The 15,507-nt window shown below is 38.7% G+C and overlaps 3 protein-coding genes and 1 long non-coding RNA gene across 7 annotated transcripts; 1 reads left to right on the forward strand and 3 right to left on the reverse strand.

The window, feature by feature from the left end:
• On the forward strand, positions 1-5,714 carry LOC131329427 (probable arabinosyltransferase ARAD1). 4 transcript variants are annotated; one of them, XM_058362530.1, is made up of 4 exons: positions 1-705; positions 1,837-2,090; positions 3,038-3,607; positions 4,541-5,714. In XM_058362530.1, exons 1-3 carry the CDS (start codon positions 81-83, stop codon positions 3,587-3,589), a joined length of 1,431 nt encoding a protein of 476 aa, XP_058218513.1. In that variant the 5' UTR covers positions 1-80; the 3' UTR covers positions 3,590-3,607; positions 4,541-5,714. The 4 variants fall into 4 exon arrangements, with proteins under 4 accessions (XP_058218513.1, XP_058218512.1, XP_058218514.1 ...); XM_058362529.1 differs by having other exon boundaries at positions 4,557-5,714; XM_058362531.1 differs by having other exon boundaries at positions 4,595-5,714.
• On the reverse strand, positions 4,354-5,504 carry LOC131329428 (protein DMP6-like). Its single transcript, XM_058362532.1, has 2 exons — positions 5,179-5,504; positions 4,354-4,899 (listed from the first exon to the last, which is right to left on the reverse strand). The coding sequence occupies exons 1-2, from the start codon at positions 5,502-5,504 to the stop codon at positions 4,575-4,577; spliced, it is 651 nt and encodes a 216-aa protein (XP_058218515.1). The 3' UTR covers positions 4,354-4,574.
• A 1,757-nt stretch (positions 5,715-7,471) lies between the features above and the next one.
• LOC131329430 (uncharacterized) lies at positions 7,472-11,331 on the reverse strand. The gene is made up of 6 exons (XR_009200764.1): positions 11,038-11,331; positions 10,831-10,937; positions 10,049-10,130; positions 9,538-9,594; positions 8,881-8,963; positions 7,472-8,085 (listed from the first exon to the last, which is right to left on the reverse strand). It is a non-coding gene; the product is annotated as an uncharacterized LOC131329430 (long non-coding RNA).
• An 848-nt stretch (positions 11,332-12,179) lies between these two features.
• LOC131329431 (PKS-NRPS hybrid synthetase cheA-like) lies at positions 12,180-14,661 on the reverse strand. The gene is made up of 2 exons (XM_058362533.1): positions 13,654-14,661; positions 12,180-13,558 (listed from the first exon to the last, which is right to left on the reverse strand). The coding sequence occupies exons 1-2, from the start codon at positions 14,655-14,657 to the stop codon at positions 12,265-12,267; spliced, it is 2,298 nt and encodes a 765-aa protein (XP_058218516.1). The 5' UTR covers positions 14,658-14,661; the 3' UTR covers positions 12,180-12,264.
• Between the last annotated feature and the right edge of the window lie 846 nt (positions 14,662-15,507).

Here is a 15,507-nt window from a genome sequence, read left to right on the forward strand (position 1 = left end):
ACGACTGACTCTCAACAGTCTCAACTCCTCCCTCCCTCCCTCCATTTGGTTCGATCAGTCCGGCCAAGTACGACCCAAAAATGCCTCCGAAGAACACCACCACCACCACCCTATGCTCCGTCCCTTCTCTCTTCATCTCTCTCTCACTCCTCTGCATCCTCTCACTCTCTCTCTTCCTCCTCCTCTCCCACAACCTATCCCCATCTCTACATCCCCAAACTACCCCCACCAACTCCTTCATCAATGTCTACGTCGCAGACCTACCCAGATCCCTCAACTACGGCCTCCTGGAACAATACTGGTCTCTCACCACCGATACCAGGCTGGGAAGCGAATCAGACAATCAAATCCGGTCCGCCCGTTCTTGGAGTCAGAATCTTCAGTACCCTAGTTACCCGGAGAATCCCATTATCAAGCAGTATAGCGCCGAGTACTGGATCACGGGCGACCTCATGACGACGCCCGGGGAGCTGCGGACGGCGTCCTTCGCGAGGAGGGTTTTTGATTATGCTGAGGCCGACGTGGTTTTCGTGCCCTTTTTCGCCACAATGAGCGCGGAGATGCAGCTGGGTGTGGGGAAGGGCTTGTTTAGGAAGAAGGAGGGGAATGAGGATTATGAGAGGCAGAGGCAAGTGGTGGATTTTGTCAAGGGTAGTGAGGCTTGGAAGCAGTCCGGAGGCCGTGATCACGTATTTGTTCTTACTGGTGAGTTTGAATTTGTTTGATTGGGTTTGTATTTTTATGATTTCTGTTAGACTTGTTTCTGTTTCATGGGTCATGACTATTGAATGAGAAGAGCTGAAAAATTAGATTTGATAGCTTATGCAAATGTATGGATCGCAACATTTTAATTTGGGAGCTATATTAGGAAGAAGACATGAATAATTACATAGTATGAGTGATGAGAAATCTTTTGCACTCCGGTATTAAACATTGTAGTTGTACGGAGATCCAACAAAATAAAGGTAATCGATCTTCAACTCTAGTTTTTAAAAGCATTTGCTGCTAAAACCTCATGTTTTTTTTTGATATTATGACATAGCACGTAAAATTACTTTGATTGGAATTCGCATCTTATATCCGATAAAAAAATTAGCCTCCATTTAAAATGCAGCTACTGGGTGGATACTAGTTGTTTTACTATCCCAATTCCCACATAATCATCCCTCTGTGGCGGTTCAAATTGTCACTTTTTCATTCTTAATGCGCAAGAAGAGCAATTGTGCATACAAGTGTGAATGTGGTTTCACACTATCGTTGCAACTCAAAACCTCACTTCTTGATGTGGTTATTTGTATTTTGATTGGACAACCCTGCCGATATGTTGGAGAGAGAATCTCTTTTTGCGTTAATTCTGTTAAGCATGGTGTGGTTCCAACCTTAGCAAGTGCGTACTTGAAACTGGTTGAAGTGAGATTTTCATGGCATTGCCTTGCTGTTAGAACTTATGAAGTGGACCTTATTGTAATGTTTACTAAGTACTACTACTACCAAAAAGGAAATATCATGTTTACCTTGTTTCACTCTACTGGTTAGCCATTTTTGTTTCCTCGTGACTCATCTTTCCAATTTTTTTGTCTCTTTTAGTCCTTTCCACCTACTTGTGTTGTACAGAGTTCTCTGTGTGCATTAAACGAATTCAAATATGATTTATTCCACTAGTTGATCTCCCTTGCTTGTGATAGATCACTAGGTGTTAGCTACAATATCCACTACTTCATCTGCTGCCAAAATTGAAAAGAAAGGGAAAAAAAGAAACATATTGCATGCTTTAGCAGCTTATGTTTAGTCTCTGCGTTGTCAGGTTATGTTAAACCTTGAAGCATTCTTTGGCAGACCCCGTTGCAATGTGGCATGTCAGAGCTGAGATTTCCCCAGCAGTCCTCCTAGTTGTAGATTTTGGTGGGTGGTACAGGCTTGACTCAAAAGCTTCAAGCAGTAACTCGTCAGATATGATACAACACACCCAGGTTTCGCTGCTTAAAGATGTGATTGTGCCGTACACACATCTATTACCTAGGTTGCTGATATCGGAAAACCAGGAACGCCAAACCCTTATGTACTTCAAAGGTGCTAAGCATCGGCATCGGGTCAGTGTTTAACTTCTAGGCTCTATTTTATCTCACAATGATTGAATTTAGATTACATGGTTTCAGTATGCCTATCTGGTGTGATGCATGTCCAAGTATAAACCATCTTAAGCTGAAATCTTGGGATATTGGGATATGTGTTCGCAAGTTGCATCAATACGGGGACTCATCTTCAACACATGTACTAGATATTCTGTAGTGTACTAGGAATAAGTGTTCTAGAAACCAGATGAGCTAAATAAAGAATACAGAAATCTTGTTTCAGATACATATGACAGGTTAAAATGTTTCTTTTATAGCTAATGTGACTCCTTTTTTCTTCAAATATCATAATGTTAGAGAACCCAAATGCCTAAATTGGGGGTGTGATGTAACCTTGAAATCCCCAAAGAGGCAAACAAACTGCAGTGCATGCATTTTACTGAAACGCATGCATATTTGAGTATATGGAATAGAAGATTGGATTAGAGAGAAGAAAGGGGAGAAAACCTAAGAACATTGCGGGGCTTTGATTCCAGGAGGTAAGGAAGAGCAGAGAAAGGACATGGGAAGTGGGAAACACGGAGCTGCAGCCCACAAACAAACTCCATGGTTATAACATCTAAACATCTAAACCTCTTCTCAATTGACAAGCCTGAGTCATATTTAAACTCCTCAAAGCCTAAAAGAAGAATTACAGGCACAAAAATATAACTATCTAAGGACAAATCAACCACCTTCCTTTTCTTTTTCAGAATATATCACGTCTGGGTGTGGGACACATTCTAGTAGGCTTGAGTTACAGTCCGTATCAAGTTTTTGAGTGTCCGACACTGGTAGTTATAATGTTACATACATTCGGAAGAGACCATATTAGATTAAATAGTAGTTCTGTAAATTTTTTCCTCCAGCTCAACATCATTCACTGTTACTTTAACTATCTAAAAGAATTCATATTCCAACCACAGGGAGGGATGGTTCGTGAAAAATTATGGGACTTGTTGGTTAACGAACCAGGGGTTGTTATGGAAGAAGGCTTCCCTAATGCTACTGGAAAGGAGCAGTCAATAAAAGGGATGAGAACCTCAGAATTCTGCTTGCATCCAGCTGGGGACACCCCAACTTCTTGTCGACTTTTTGATGCCATTCAGAGCCTCTGTATACCAGTCATTGTCAGCGACAATATTGAGCTCCCATTTGAAGGAATGGTGGATTATTCCGAATTTTCTGTTTTTGTTGCAGTTACTGATGCTTTGCAACCAAACTGGCTTGTGCGTCATCTAAGGAGCTACTCGGACAAGCAAAAGAATATTTTTCGCCAGAATATGGCTCAAGTTCAGCCCGTTTTCGAGTATGATAATGGCCATCCGGGTGGTATTGGGCATATACCATTGGATGGTGCTGTGAATTACATATGGAAAAAGGTCCACCAAAAATTGCCCATGATTAAGGAAGCCATAATTCGGGTAAAGAGAAAACCACCAGGTGTATCTGTTCCACTTCGATGCCATTGTACCTGACTTTAAAAGGCCGCCGTGGTATGTTTCTGTTCTTGTGAAAGTTTTGTTTTCATTGTGTCTATGCTGTTTTCAGAGATCATGTTGTGATGATTGATTAACCTATGACCTATCTAGACACGTGTTAGAGTTCATGATTAGTTGAAAATACTTCAATTCACAATTTCTATCTTGTATCATTTGCGTTTACATTTTCAGTTTCTACTGACATAATCATTTGGATCTGTTTGGTAAAGTTACCAGTTTTTGGTTATTTATTAACAAATGAAAACAAAAAACATGTTTGGTAACCATAATAGTTTTTGTTTTTTTGTTTTTTAGGCTGCCGAAAGTGTTCTCAAAACAAATAAAAATGCAATTTTTGTGTTTTTAGAATTTCCATAAACTAGTGGAATTGATTATGTATTTTGTTAACAAAAACAGTAACTCAAATATGTTTATGGTGCCTGTTTCAAAAAATATCGGAAACAAAAATAAAAAACTGGAAATAAAAACTTTTCCAAACAGAGCCTAAGCTGGTAGAGAAATACTATTAATTTTCTTTTGCTAAGTGTGGTCTAGTCAATTCAAAATTTTACAGCTGTTGAAAATTTCAATTTCAGTTGCAATTACACTTCTTGCTGGATATTGTCATCCACATTAGAGACGAATTGCAGTACTTGGGCTGTATTTGGATCAATGATTTGGGGAAATACGCTTTGAATTCGTAGTTTGTTGAGGGAACAGAAAAAATAAGGGAAATGCACATTAGGGAAATACACTTTGAGTTTGTGGAGATAAATCCCTTTCATTTTTCACTCCACAAATTGGTGATCCAAACATGACCGTAAGGATATTGGTCGTGGTGTTTGCTTTCTTTCATCGTTTGAAATTTTTGGAAGGAGTATCTACTTCAATCAAAGAAACTAAAGCAGCATGTTATTATCATTTACGTCGCATGGAAATTGTAACCAGTTACAACAAATTCCAGAGATTTCATATGTGAGTTTCAAATTCTGCTGTGTAAAGCATCCCTCTGCAGCAAGAAAGGGTACCCAATACCCCTTCTCCTTGAAGGAAACATCACAAATAAGACACTTACCGCAAACCCAACCACCAGAGGAACAGTGTTGATGACCTTTCTTGGCATTTCCGGGTAATAGCAGTCCACAACATCATGGTGCAAAGTTGCGAAGGTAAGGAAAGCGATCAATGAAAGAGACGAGTGGAAGAGATCGGACCACCTCAGCTGGTAATCTGGCGGCATGAGTGGCTTCTTCCGACCTCCGTTGAAAGTCCAAATTCCACTGAAGGTAGCCACCCCATAGTGTAACCTGTTGGAAACGAAATGGTTTTACTTTTAACAATCTTTTTGGTAAATCTTGAGCACATAAAAAAGTGAGGACCATAAGTCTTTGGAGATGAGCTCTTAGAAGTGTGTTCAGCTCCGTGAGGTGATTAATCTAATCCATTTCTAAACTTAAATTCACTAGTTTTGATCACTTTTTTCTGTTCTACTTTCATGTTTTGTCTATTTCTGTTGCATCAGTATCAGTGGTTTCGGTTTTATCATTGCAGTACCAAAATAAAAGTAGACTATTTCATAACCTAACCTTCCTGTGGTGGTCCGGAAGCTGTCTGTGACGGAAAGGAAGACGCAAGAGGTGGCTGAGAGTCCTGAGAAGAAACCCATCAGCCACCGGTTTGTGGGGTCGCATTTTCCGTTGTTGGTTAAGAGAGGGGTGAAAATGGTGAAGGCGAGGATAGTGGCAGTGGGGAGAAGAACATTGAGGCGAGCGGTGCCGCTCAGGATTGTGTTGAGGATATATATGAAGCGGGATTCGTCGATGTCGTCTTCTGTTGGATAGTAGAGTTTGTCATCTTTACCTTTCTCGATTAGGTCTTGCTGGATTGAGTCTTCCATTGTTGTTGGTCCCATGGAATGTGCATAGGAAAGGTTATTCTGGTTTCTGAAAGGGGAAGGAGAATTCTTTGTTAAAGTAAAGGGGCAGGCACGAGAATCTCTCTCTCTTACACATTCTTTTCTTCGTTTGACAATTGACAAGAAGGGTGGGTTCGTTTGTAGTTGCTTTTAGCATTTTCTTTTGCTTTGCTTCTCAATTCAAGTTCCAAGGGGTTCCGTTCCATCGTCCATTGTCCTTTACCACTCTCCTGTCGTCTTGGTCTTGACTATTCGAAGTTCTGTCCATTTCACTGATACACTCGTCGGTTCATATCTCACCAAAAATCTATCTCTGTCGCTCGTAGATTATAAAATGCTGCTACATTGCAATGTGAACTTATTAAAAGTAGTTAATGATGATGCATTGAGGATGATCCCCAGAAAATTATACATATCCATAAAAGAGCCCATTTTCTGTCATGGAAATGAATGGTTGAAAATTCAAATTTTTAAGCAAAGAAAGAAAATAAGCCATCTGAAAAAGGTAGGTAAGTTAAGACAGTGAACTCACTCAACTCAGCCTTTTTGAATGTGGAAGCTACAAGCAATCCCGCATCGCTCAAGAATCAAATTTGCAGGGCTCTTTAGTTCTATATATACCCTGTCCCTGTGTAAGCCATTTGTAAGTGTTGAGGAGGAGTTAGCAGTTATTCGGTGCTCTTGACACGCCCTGGGTTTCTGGGAGTTGCATGGAGTATCTCAAACATTTCCTGTTGGAGAAATCTGCAACACCCAGAGACTGTTCAGGGCCAGTCGAGGAGCACTGACTGATCACAAAGTCTAGGCTTCAAAACACATTTCGAGATATAACCATGTTTTGGACATGGAGAACTTCTAGCCAAGTGTTGGCAAATGGCGGAGTATTGGACCTCTCTTCAATGGCATAATCAAAATGTGTTGGACCTATCTTCGATGGCATAATCAAAATTTAATCATATCATCTTTTAGTTATTTATTTAAATGGTTGTTAAGATTAACAATGTTCAGTTCTACAATGGTCTATAATCAAAAATTTATTTTTAGCTCAATCCGATATATAAAAAGGCCAAAATTCGTAGGTTGTTAAGATTCAAATTGCTCATTATTCTTAAAATGGTTTTTTTAATGAGTTTTTGCAAAAAATTTGCTCAAATCTGATATTTGGTTTAACCATATGAAGGTTGTCTGAATTGAATAAGAAAATTTTCCACTATCAAAAAATTTCCCTCTTTATATATATATATATATATATATATATATATATATATATATATATATATATATCGGGGCGGTTCCGGGAACACCTAAAAAAACACCTAAAAAAACACCCCATAGCTCCCGATCAAATTTTGATGATCCGAGCCGCTCAATGTGATCAGAACGTGATTTTAAGGGTACCTCATAAAAATCAGCAAAAAAAATGACCGGGAAAGACTTGATCCGAACAGTTTCAAACAGTTTTTTATTGAACGGTTTAAATAAAAACTGCTCAAATCAAGTCTTTCCGTGTCATATTTTTTTCTAATTTCTTGCGGGCACCCTTAAAATCACATTCTGCACACATTGAACGGTTCGGATCATAAAAATTTGATCGGAAACTATGAGATTGAGATTTGGGGTGTTTTTTTAGGTGTTTTTTGGGGTGTCCCTTGAACCATCCCGTATATATATATATATATATATACTAGTGCATACCCGTGCCTAAAGCCACGGGTCGAACGTTCGGCTCACGCAAATAAACACTGAACCCAAGTGTAATATATCAATCAAAAATAATTTTTCATTCTAAAGCCATTGCCTACTCTTTCCTTCCAATGCAACCTTTGCTTTTCTTTCATTTCACTTTTGTGCACCTCATTGCCTACAACAAAAGAGATATATGAAAGGATTGAAATAACAATAGAAGAAAAAGAAAGGGCAAAAACGCACGTGGTTTAAACATTTTTCCCACAACACAGCAACAATAACAGAACCCTTTAGATACAATTTACAGCTACCAATTTACAGCTTCAGCATTTTTAAGATACAATTTCTAAGAAAGAGCAGCACCACACTCCTTTAGATATACAACGAAAATTGAATACAATTTCTAGTGCATGCCCGTGCCTGAAGGCGGCACAGCGCAACGCATTCTGATCGCGATCCTTTGTGAGGTATAAATAAAATAGGCAATTCAGATCTTAAATCCAACTCCCAGATTGCAAGTTCAAAACCCTTATCCTTTCCATCAATGTTGCCTCCAAGGAACAGCCATATTTCTGTAACTGCTTCCCTCTCCTCGATGAAAGTCTCTAAAGTTTCAACTAAGACATTGCAGTCTTCCACTGCCTGAATTTTCCAGGTTCGAGCCGAACGACTTTCCCAACAGCAACGATGGCCAACATGATCAATAAGCAATCAATTCTCGTATTTCAACCTCATCCTGTATTTGCCTACACAAATGCATCGAGAATCAAATGTTGATGCAGCTAGATACGACTGAGCAGCATGTTCTATTCCGCGGGCAGCCCAACTTCTTAAGTTACGGGGGCTTCCAACTGTTTAAAGCTGATTGGATGGCAAATATTCTGTAGGATTCCTAAAATTTGTGCAAGAAAATTGAGTAACCAACTAACCATAGTAGCAAGCCATGGAAAAAAAAAGAGAATTATGAATTTTCCCATACCCCATTGAAGTCTAATACCAACAGCTAAAGCCGCTAAACTGTTAAAGGCAAGCCCATCATTCATAATCAAGCCAAAGATAGATACATGGCCAGAATCAGTCCATTTACAATTTTTCCAAAAATCTATATTAAAATGCATGTGATTTCTTACAAAACACCTGTAAGAAGCAGGCAAACCAATTGCTATGAATTAAGAGGAACAAAAGTTTTCTCACTAAAACAGTAAATAGATCGCAGGAAAATAACTTAATGAACAACAATAAACTGAATGGCCTCGCGTTCGTCTCCCTCCATGAAGTCAACTGATTCAATGACTAAGGAGTGAAACTTATCACCAGTAGTCAGACACTCAGAGATGAGCTTAAGAACTGTGAACTACATGACATGCGCGCACACACAAAAAAAAAAATATTGTCATGTGATTTGACACTTAAAAACGCCTAATTAATGTTCCAGCCATTCAAACCACAAATTAATGTTAAAATGATCAAGTCACCCCGGAAAACAAAATCAAATCTTTGGACAGATCATGAAAAAAACCACAATAGATGGATGCTTGATATCTAGGTAGAAAATCCCCCTACATGCACAATAGATAAGCATGAATGACTTTTAGAGCCCTAGAAATTATTCCAAACCCTCCTAACTCATCCAAACAAACACAGAAACTCCCAACGTAATATCTCCGAGAAATAAATGTGTTCTTACCGTTGCCCTTGGCAGTTCTCTTTGCTGGGGTGAGCGCAATGTTCGATTCGTCCTCAATCAACAAAATTTGGGAGTCATGAAGCCTGATAACTCAAAGAGAGAAAGTAGAATTTTTGAGTTATGAAGGTCGTATATAACCAATGTATTCAATCGTATAGAAACTCTATACTATTGAATACAGTAATAGTTTGGGGCAAAAAAAAGCAGAGTTTCTATATTGGGGCAAAAAAAGCAATCAAGTCGTGGTATTTTCTGTAATACCATCACACTGATCAACCAAACCGAACAAAGCACAATAATAATAGCAAGTCTTTCCTAGCATTTGTTCATCACCAAATCAGACCATCATCGACAACTCTCACAAAATACTATAAGAACAGTTGATTTTCTAAAAGATCTTTTGTAGCTACTCATGTAGCTTTGTATGTGAAACTGTCATGCCTTTAATGTCTCTTATTTTTGCTTATAGCTACGTAGCTAATTTGATCGCAAGATTCAATCTAACTCTGTCACAGTTAAGTTGTTTTTTTTTTTTTCCTACCAAGCCATAACAATGAATGTTTGTTACCACCATTAACAACCACACCTATCAGCCAAAATCTATATAGTAGCTAGATTCCCTATGTATCTATCAGAGTAGTTCTTCATTGTACATACCTTGAGTTAGATTGCTATCACTTTGACCTTGGGGAGATGCTTGGGTATTTTGTATTTCTTCAGTACCAAAGATTAGAGAATGAGATTAGAATACAGCTACCAAAAATTTAACAAAACAGTACCTCCATTAGAAAAGCTGTGTGTGCAAAGGATATAATCGGAAATAAATAAAGAATCAATAATGGGGAAAAAATGTTAATAGCGGAGGGCCCAAGTAATTGTCTTTCAGTTTACTAAACTTTGGTCAAACAATATAGCCTAATATCCTTTCATTCAATCTCTTTGCAAGCGAAAGCTGGGGTGAAATAGCTGTGGAAGGAGATTTCGGTTTGCATTGCAGTCTCGCGACTTAAGATAGCGGGTGGTCAAACATAAGATTCAATAATTATGGAATGGAGACGGAAACCATCAAAAAGTCGGCACTAACATGATTCTCTCTCAACCATTCGCCTTTCTAATAGAGAAAATGCTCAATAGAAGTAGCACCCAATGTAAGGAACAAAACACATACCGGTCAGAACACTCTTTCGACTACTTAAGAGTTCATCTAGACCATAGCCACCTTCAGCAGTTGTTATTTCCCAAGCATAACCCTGCCACCAGATTACAAAGTTTGGAAGTTAAGGAAACGATGCAGTAAATCAAAACAAAAAAAAAAAGGAACTGATCGGACTACATCAAATATGTTTTGGAAAATTGGACAATCTGATTTAGAGAATAAAATGGGGGAAAAAATCTGCCTCAATTATATAGTTTTTCCTTTCCACCATGTTAATATCATGCATGAATTGGTTCATTAAAGTGAACAATTCTGATTAGATCAATGAGCTAAGGCCCCTGAGCATGCCTTATGTCCCAAAGAATTTCCAATGATTTTCCATTGGGGAGTGAAGGATTGGGGCCACATTTCGCGTTTTCTGCACTGCCACAAAGATGCCAATATTGACTGGCTCACTCCAGTTACAAATTTCAAGCACAGGGCCCAATGCTTTGTATGCTTTTACAAAGCTGGTTTAATTTCTTCCCATTTGAGAGCCCACCACCACCACCATTTTATTAGGTAGATTTGTCTCTTTTCTTTGGGATCCAGGCGTTGAATGCACATTATTTCCGAAACATGCCATAAAAATTTTGGCCAAACACACAAACTCAGAGAATCACAATCAATTATTCGATTGGTGAGTGAATGACAATTGCTCTTTAATTCTTCAGATTGGCCAATACCCAAACATAAAATCAAGTTCTTTATCATCCAAGCCCAATTAATCAGTCTTTAGGATTGAGATGGCTTACATAAAGAAAGAAGCGGTGACGATGAGGCCGATCGCAAGCATGAAGACCGCTAGGGTTGGGAACCACTCATCGGGGACTGGGCTCGATATGGGTTTCACTGATTGACCCTGTTTTCAGTTCCAAATCGAAAACACATAATGCAAAAATCAGAAAACAGAAACAAAAAAGAAACGAAATAGAAGAGAGAGGGGAGAAATTTGAAACTACCATTTTCAGATCTGCTTTTCTGTTTGTCTGAAAGACTCTGAACACTCGATGATTATACTCCCGGAGGAGTTGATGAGGCTTGGCGATTCGGCGGGCGCGGGGAGTGAGAGAGAGGGGTTTTTGTAATCAGAAAACAGAAACAAAACAGAAGAGAGAGGGGAGATTGGCTATTCGGCGTGCGCGGGGAGAGCGGCGGTGGTGCCGTCCTCTGGTGCAAGGGAGGGAGGCGGCGGCTAAGTGCGGGGAGGAGTCCGTATTCTCAGAGAGAGAAAGAGAGAGAGAGAGCAGATGGGGGAGGAGAGCTGTTAATCACACCCCCCGTGTCAGGGGGGTGTCTGACACCGGAAGGGGGAATTTCCCGTTTTACCCCCATCCACTTGCTCTCTCTCACCCATTTTTGTATCTCACTTATTTTATTATTGTATAAAATTGTAAATATTAATAACTTTTTTTTCACATATTTTTTTTAAATAAATTTTATATTTTTAAAATATACTCAACGAAACCTATCAAACGAGCCTAATATTGATTGTGAAATAATGTAAAACAGAAAAATTATATTTTTGTAATAGTTTAAACTGTCTAAAAAGGTTGAAAGTATTGCAAATTTCAATCCGTTTGAACCGGTAGAAAAATTTTAGTTTTCTGATCATTTTATCTTAGATGGTCATAATTAAATTTTGACTATAATGCTCTCGTTGATTAACCCTAAGAAAGTCATATAATTAAATATCTCTTAGGGTTAATCAACGAGAGTTCTAGAGTCAAAATTTAATTATGAATATTTAGGATAAAATGATCAGAAAAATAAAATCTTTCCACCGGTTCAAACGGATTGAAATTTGGAACACTTAAATTTTTAACCATACTTTTTAATATATAAACTATTCGAAGATGTTGAAATCACGTATTTTTTTAAATAAATTTTATATATTTGAAATCTATCCAATGAAACCTATCAAACAAGTCTAATATTGAATATAAAATAATGTGTTTAAATTAAATGATTTTTTGGGCCCAATATATTAACTATTTGTTTTTATTTTTTTATTCGTCATTTTTTTAAAATTTCTATATTTGAGTTTTCAAGTAAATTATGTATGTTGAATTCACTTAAATTTACTTTATATTTCTGTGAACAGTCATAAATGCAAACTAAAATCAAATTTCATTTAATTACAATTGAGTATATAGAACCAATACATGAATATAAATAAATACACAAATTTAGTCAATATTTCCGCCAAATTGTGGTCGTTGTCCCGGTGGATCTATTTGCATTACTTCGTACCACAATTGGAGGCGTGCTTCATAAGGATGAGCCCATCCATGTGCTTCATTTGATGCATTTGGCCTCCACCATATGATGATGGGTGGTACAGGGTAATGACGATATAGGAAAATTTGCACGAAGTGATTGCCATTAACACGGCCAATAGCTATATGTGTGCGAGCTGCTAATGGAACTGGATGTGAGCTCAACGGCAAGTGAGTGAAACAACTCGAAGCAATCATATCAAATGTATGCAGTACAACATTGTACGTTGATGCGATAACGAGTCCCAATGATATAGAATCCATCCAATGATCCTCTGGTGCCGATGGCTGAAAGCAACGAAGTCTTTGTAGCACCTGAGATACATAATTACGTTCTGGATAAAGCTGATCGTACAAGACCCAATTTTGTTCAATCTCTTGGATAAGGTCATGTCGTACTTGAGCCCATTCATCTTCAGAACCATAGAGTTGCGCAGCTAACGCCCTGAAACCACAATGACCGTCAGGTCGAACGTCAACACAGTGAGAAATATAACGCCGATACTGCTGAGGAAATTTGTCAACGAGGTGATCCCTCCCATTGCTCCTTCGTGATGTTGGAATACGTGAGGTCCGAGATTCTGAAGTGGATACTGTGAAGGAAGGTATGTGACCTCTATTTTGCTCATCTCTGCCTGTAGGTCGACCCCTGTGTTCTGTGTTGTATGCTGGGGGTCGAACTGTGCAACGAGATGGATCCGCCATATCGAGAAACTTGTCCATCATAGAATCTCGACTGTCGGAATCCATTTCATTTAATCTTTCAATAAGCTGAGCTGCCCTGTCGGATCGTGCTCCCTCGTCAGTATGCCTCTGGGCGTGCATTGACAACGTACTCCAGTGAGAGTGGATAGAGCTTAGCGGAATTGGTCTGTCCACAGAACGGTAAAGTGCAATATCGTGAAAGCATGGCAATCCGTGTGTCCTTTTGATTTTACAAAAGCAAAGGCCGGCTTCGTTATCAGTGCGTTGTGCCTGTTTATGGATCAAGTCCATTGCCTGTAATGAAATGCGACCTCTGATTTCACTATAAATGCCTTCATGTAGATGTATGTGCCTTGGAATGTTGAGAGATTTCTGGAACGACCCCTGAATATCCTTGAACTGACTGGTCAACATCTTTTCTATTTTCTGAAAAGATGTTTGAAGCGAGGACATGGTATCTCCCAAGTATCGTTTAAGCCTCGCATGCGCAGATTCCGCCCTGCAATTTAATAATACACTGTGTTAAATAGGAAAGTTACATAATGTATTCATTAGTGCATAACAGTAAACATTCAATGACTATAGGAAAGTTACCTTTGGCTTGAATTGCTCCCGAGGTGCATAAACTGGTTTATATATGCTGCAACAAATCGCTCTTTGTAAGGACCCAACCATATATCCCAAAGGTATTGTATAGCATTAGAGTATTGTTCAAAGTTTCCGCACATGGCATTCCACCTCTGTTGCAAAGACATTGGTGTCGATGAATGAATAAGCAACTGCCATGCCTCGGAAAACTCGTCCCACCTCGTACCAAGCATAGGGCTGCACTTCTTCATTACACACTGGTTTATGTGCCAAATACAAAGGATGTGCTGTGCCAAGGGGAAACATATTTCAATGGCGCCAAGAAGTGCCAGATCCCTATCTGAAACAATCACCGATGGCAACGCTGCCCCTTTTCCAACCATCCATCTCTTTAAAGTATCCAATGCCCATATCAGTCGCTCTTTTGTCTCATTATTCAAATATGCAAACATAAGAGAGTAAGTTTTCATTGTGGATGTGATACCCACAACTTCCAAGAGTGGAATTCGATACTCATTACTCTTATACGTCGCATCAATAATCAACACGGACGGAAAATTGACAGATAGCTCTAGGCTTGTAGGATGAATCCAAAGAATATCTGTGATTTCGTTGGTGTGTTCATTTGTAAGATAATTGTAAATGTAATGTTTCTCGTTTAATTCATTCAAGATGTACCCAATAGGAGATAGATCCCCCAGTTGCTCTTTCTTATACTGTGCCTTCACATTGTAAATACTTCTGATTCCTGTACTAATTGACGAGTCTTGTTGTCTCAGCAAATTAAGAATTTCTCGAGGCGCGGTGCTGCTAGACATGTCACGAACTAATTGCTGCTGGATTGGGGTCAACCTTGACGGGTACTCATGTCCCTCAAAACCTTCCGCTGGTTCATGGTTATGAAAACCTTTAACAACCTTCAAACTCCACATGACACCGTTTGGAGGTTGTGGTACACCTCGCAGCTTAAACGGGCAATCACATTTCTTAGTTCCAGTAATCCTTTGCATTGAATGCCCTTCTAATGGAGGTCTATACAATCCTCCCCTTTCACAAATAAGAATGCACTTTGGCATTTTGTTGCCCTTTATACTAGCAGAGTTACTTATAACAATCACAAAACCATTTTCCTTGCCAACGCTCCGCACCCAATCTACCATGACAGCTCTAGTTTCAAATATCTATAACAAAAAAAATTAATACGTATAAGCACAATGTAATATCCCGTATATTAAAAATATTGATTCTTGCATGTAAGTTTTAAGTGGTATATAAGTGAAGGTGTGTGCACGTGGAAAGCTGATATGCTTGAAATATGACAAAATAAGTAACAAATGTAACACCCATAAAATACAAAAGTTTAATTAAAAGAATTAAATTTTCGAGTGTCTTGGACTCGAGAACACCATGTATTAAGAAAAAAAATAAAAGTTATTTCATAAAACGAATTTATATTCTCATTCTGGTATTGGATTTGTTATGTAGCATTAAGTTTTTAGCAATAAAAAGTATTGACTGGACTATTTGGATATATATGCATGGATAGTCTTAGTTGTTTAAAGTTAGGCTGAGTGTGTGCACGTGGAATAAAATGGTGAAGGTGAACTATGTGCATACTTTTTCATGGTTTTGGCTATATATGCTTATAAGGATCTTAATTACATGAAAGACAATAGAAAGACAAAAGGCCAGAGAGGGAGAAACAGAGAGAGAGTCGTGAGGCAGTGGCGACTCTTTCTTATGAGTTTCATGGTGGGATTATATCAGATGATAGGGCAATTTAAGGGTGAGTGTGAGATACATATTTCTTGTTCGAGTTGCTGCGGGAAAAGAAAAAAGAAACGTGGGTCTTCTGTAACA

The sequence above is a fragment of the Rhododendron vialii genome, chromosome 6a (genome assembly GCF_030253575.1).
Source record: "Rhododendron vialii isolate Sample 1 chromosome 6a, ASM3025357v1".
NCBI lineage: Eukaryota > Viridiplantae > Streptophyta > Magnoliopsida > Ericales > Ericaceae > Rhododendron > Rhododendron vialii.

Coding starts and splice junctions, on each gene's coding strand:
- LOC131329427 (XM_058362530.1), top strand. CDS start 81: ATGCCTCCGAAGAACACCACCACCACCACCCTATGCTCCGTCCCTTCT. Junction 706..1,836: donor TCACGTATTTGTTCTTACTG/GTGAGTTTGAAT, acceptor ATTCTTTGGCAG/ACCCCGTTGCAATGTGGCAT. Junction 2,091..3,037: donor GTGCTAAGCATCGGCATCGG/GTCAGTGTTTAA, acceptor TTCCAACCACAG/GGAGGGATGGTTCGTGAAAA.
- LOC131329428 (XM_058362532.1), bottom strand. CDS start 5,504: ATGGGACCAACAACAATGGAAGACTCAATCCAGCAAGACCTAATCGAG. Junction 4,900..5,178: donor TTCCGGACCACCACAGGAAG/GTTAGGTTATGA, acceptor CGTTTCCAACAG/GTTACACTATGGGGTGGCTA.
- LOC131329431 (XM_058362533.1), bottom strand. CDS start 14,657: ATGCAAAGGATTACTGGAACTAAGAAATGTGATTGCCCGTTTAAGCTG. Junction 13,559..13,653: donor GGGAGCAATTCAAGCCAAAG/GTAACTTTCCTA, acceptor ATTAAATTGCAG/GGCGGAATCTGCGCATGCGA.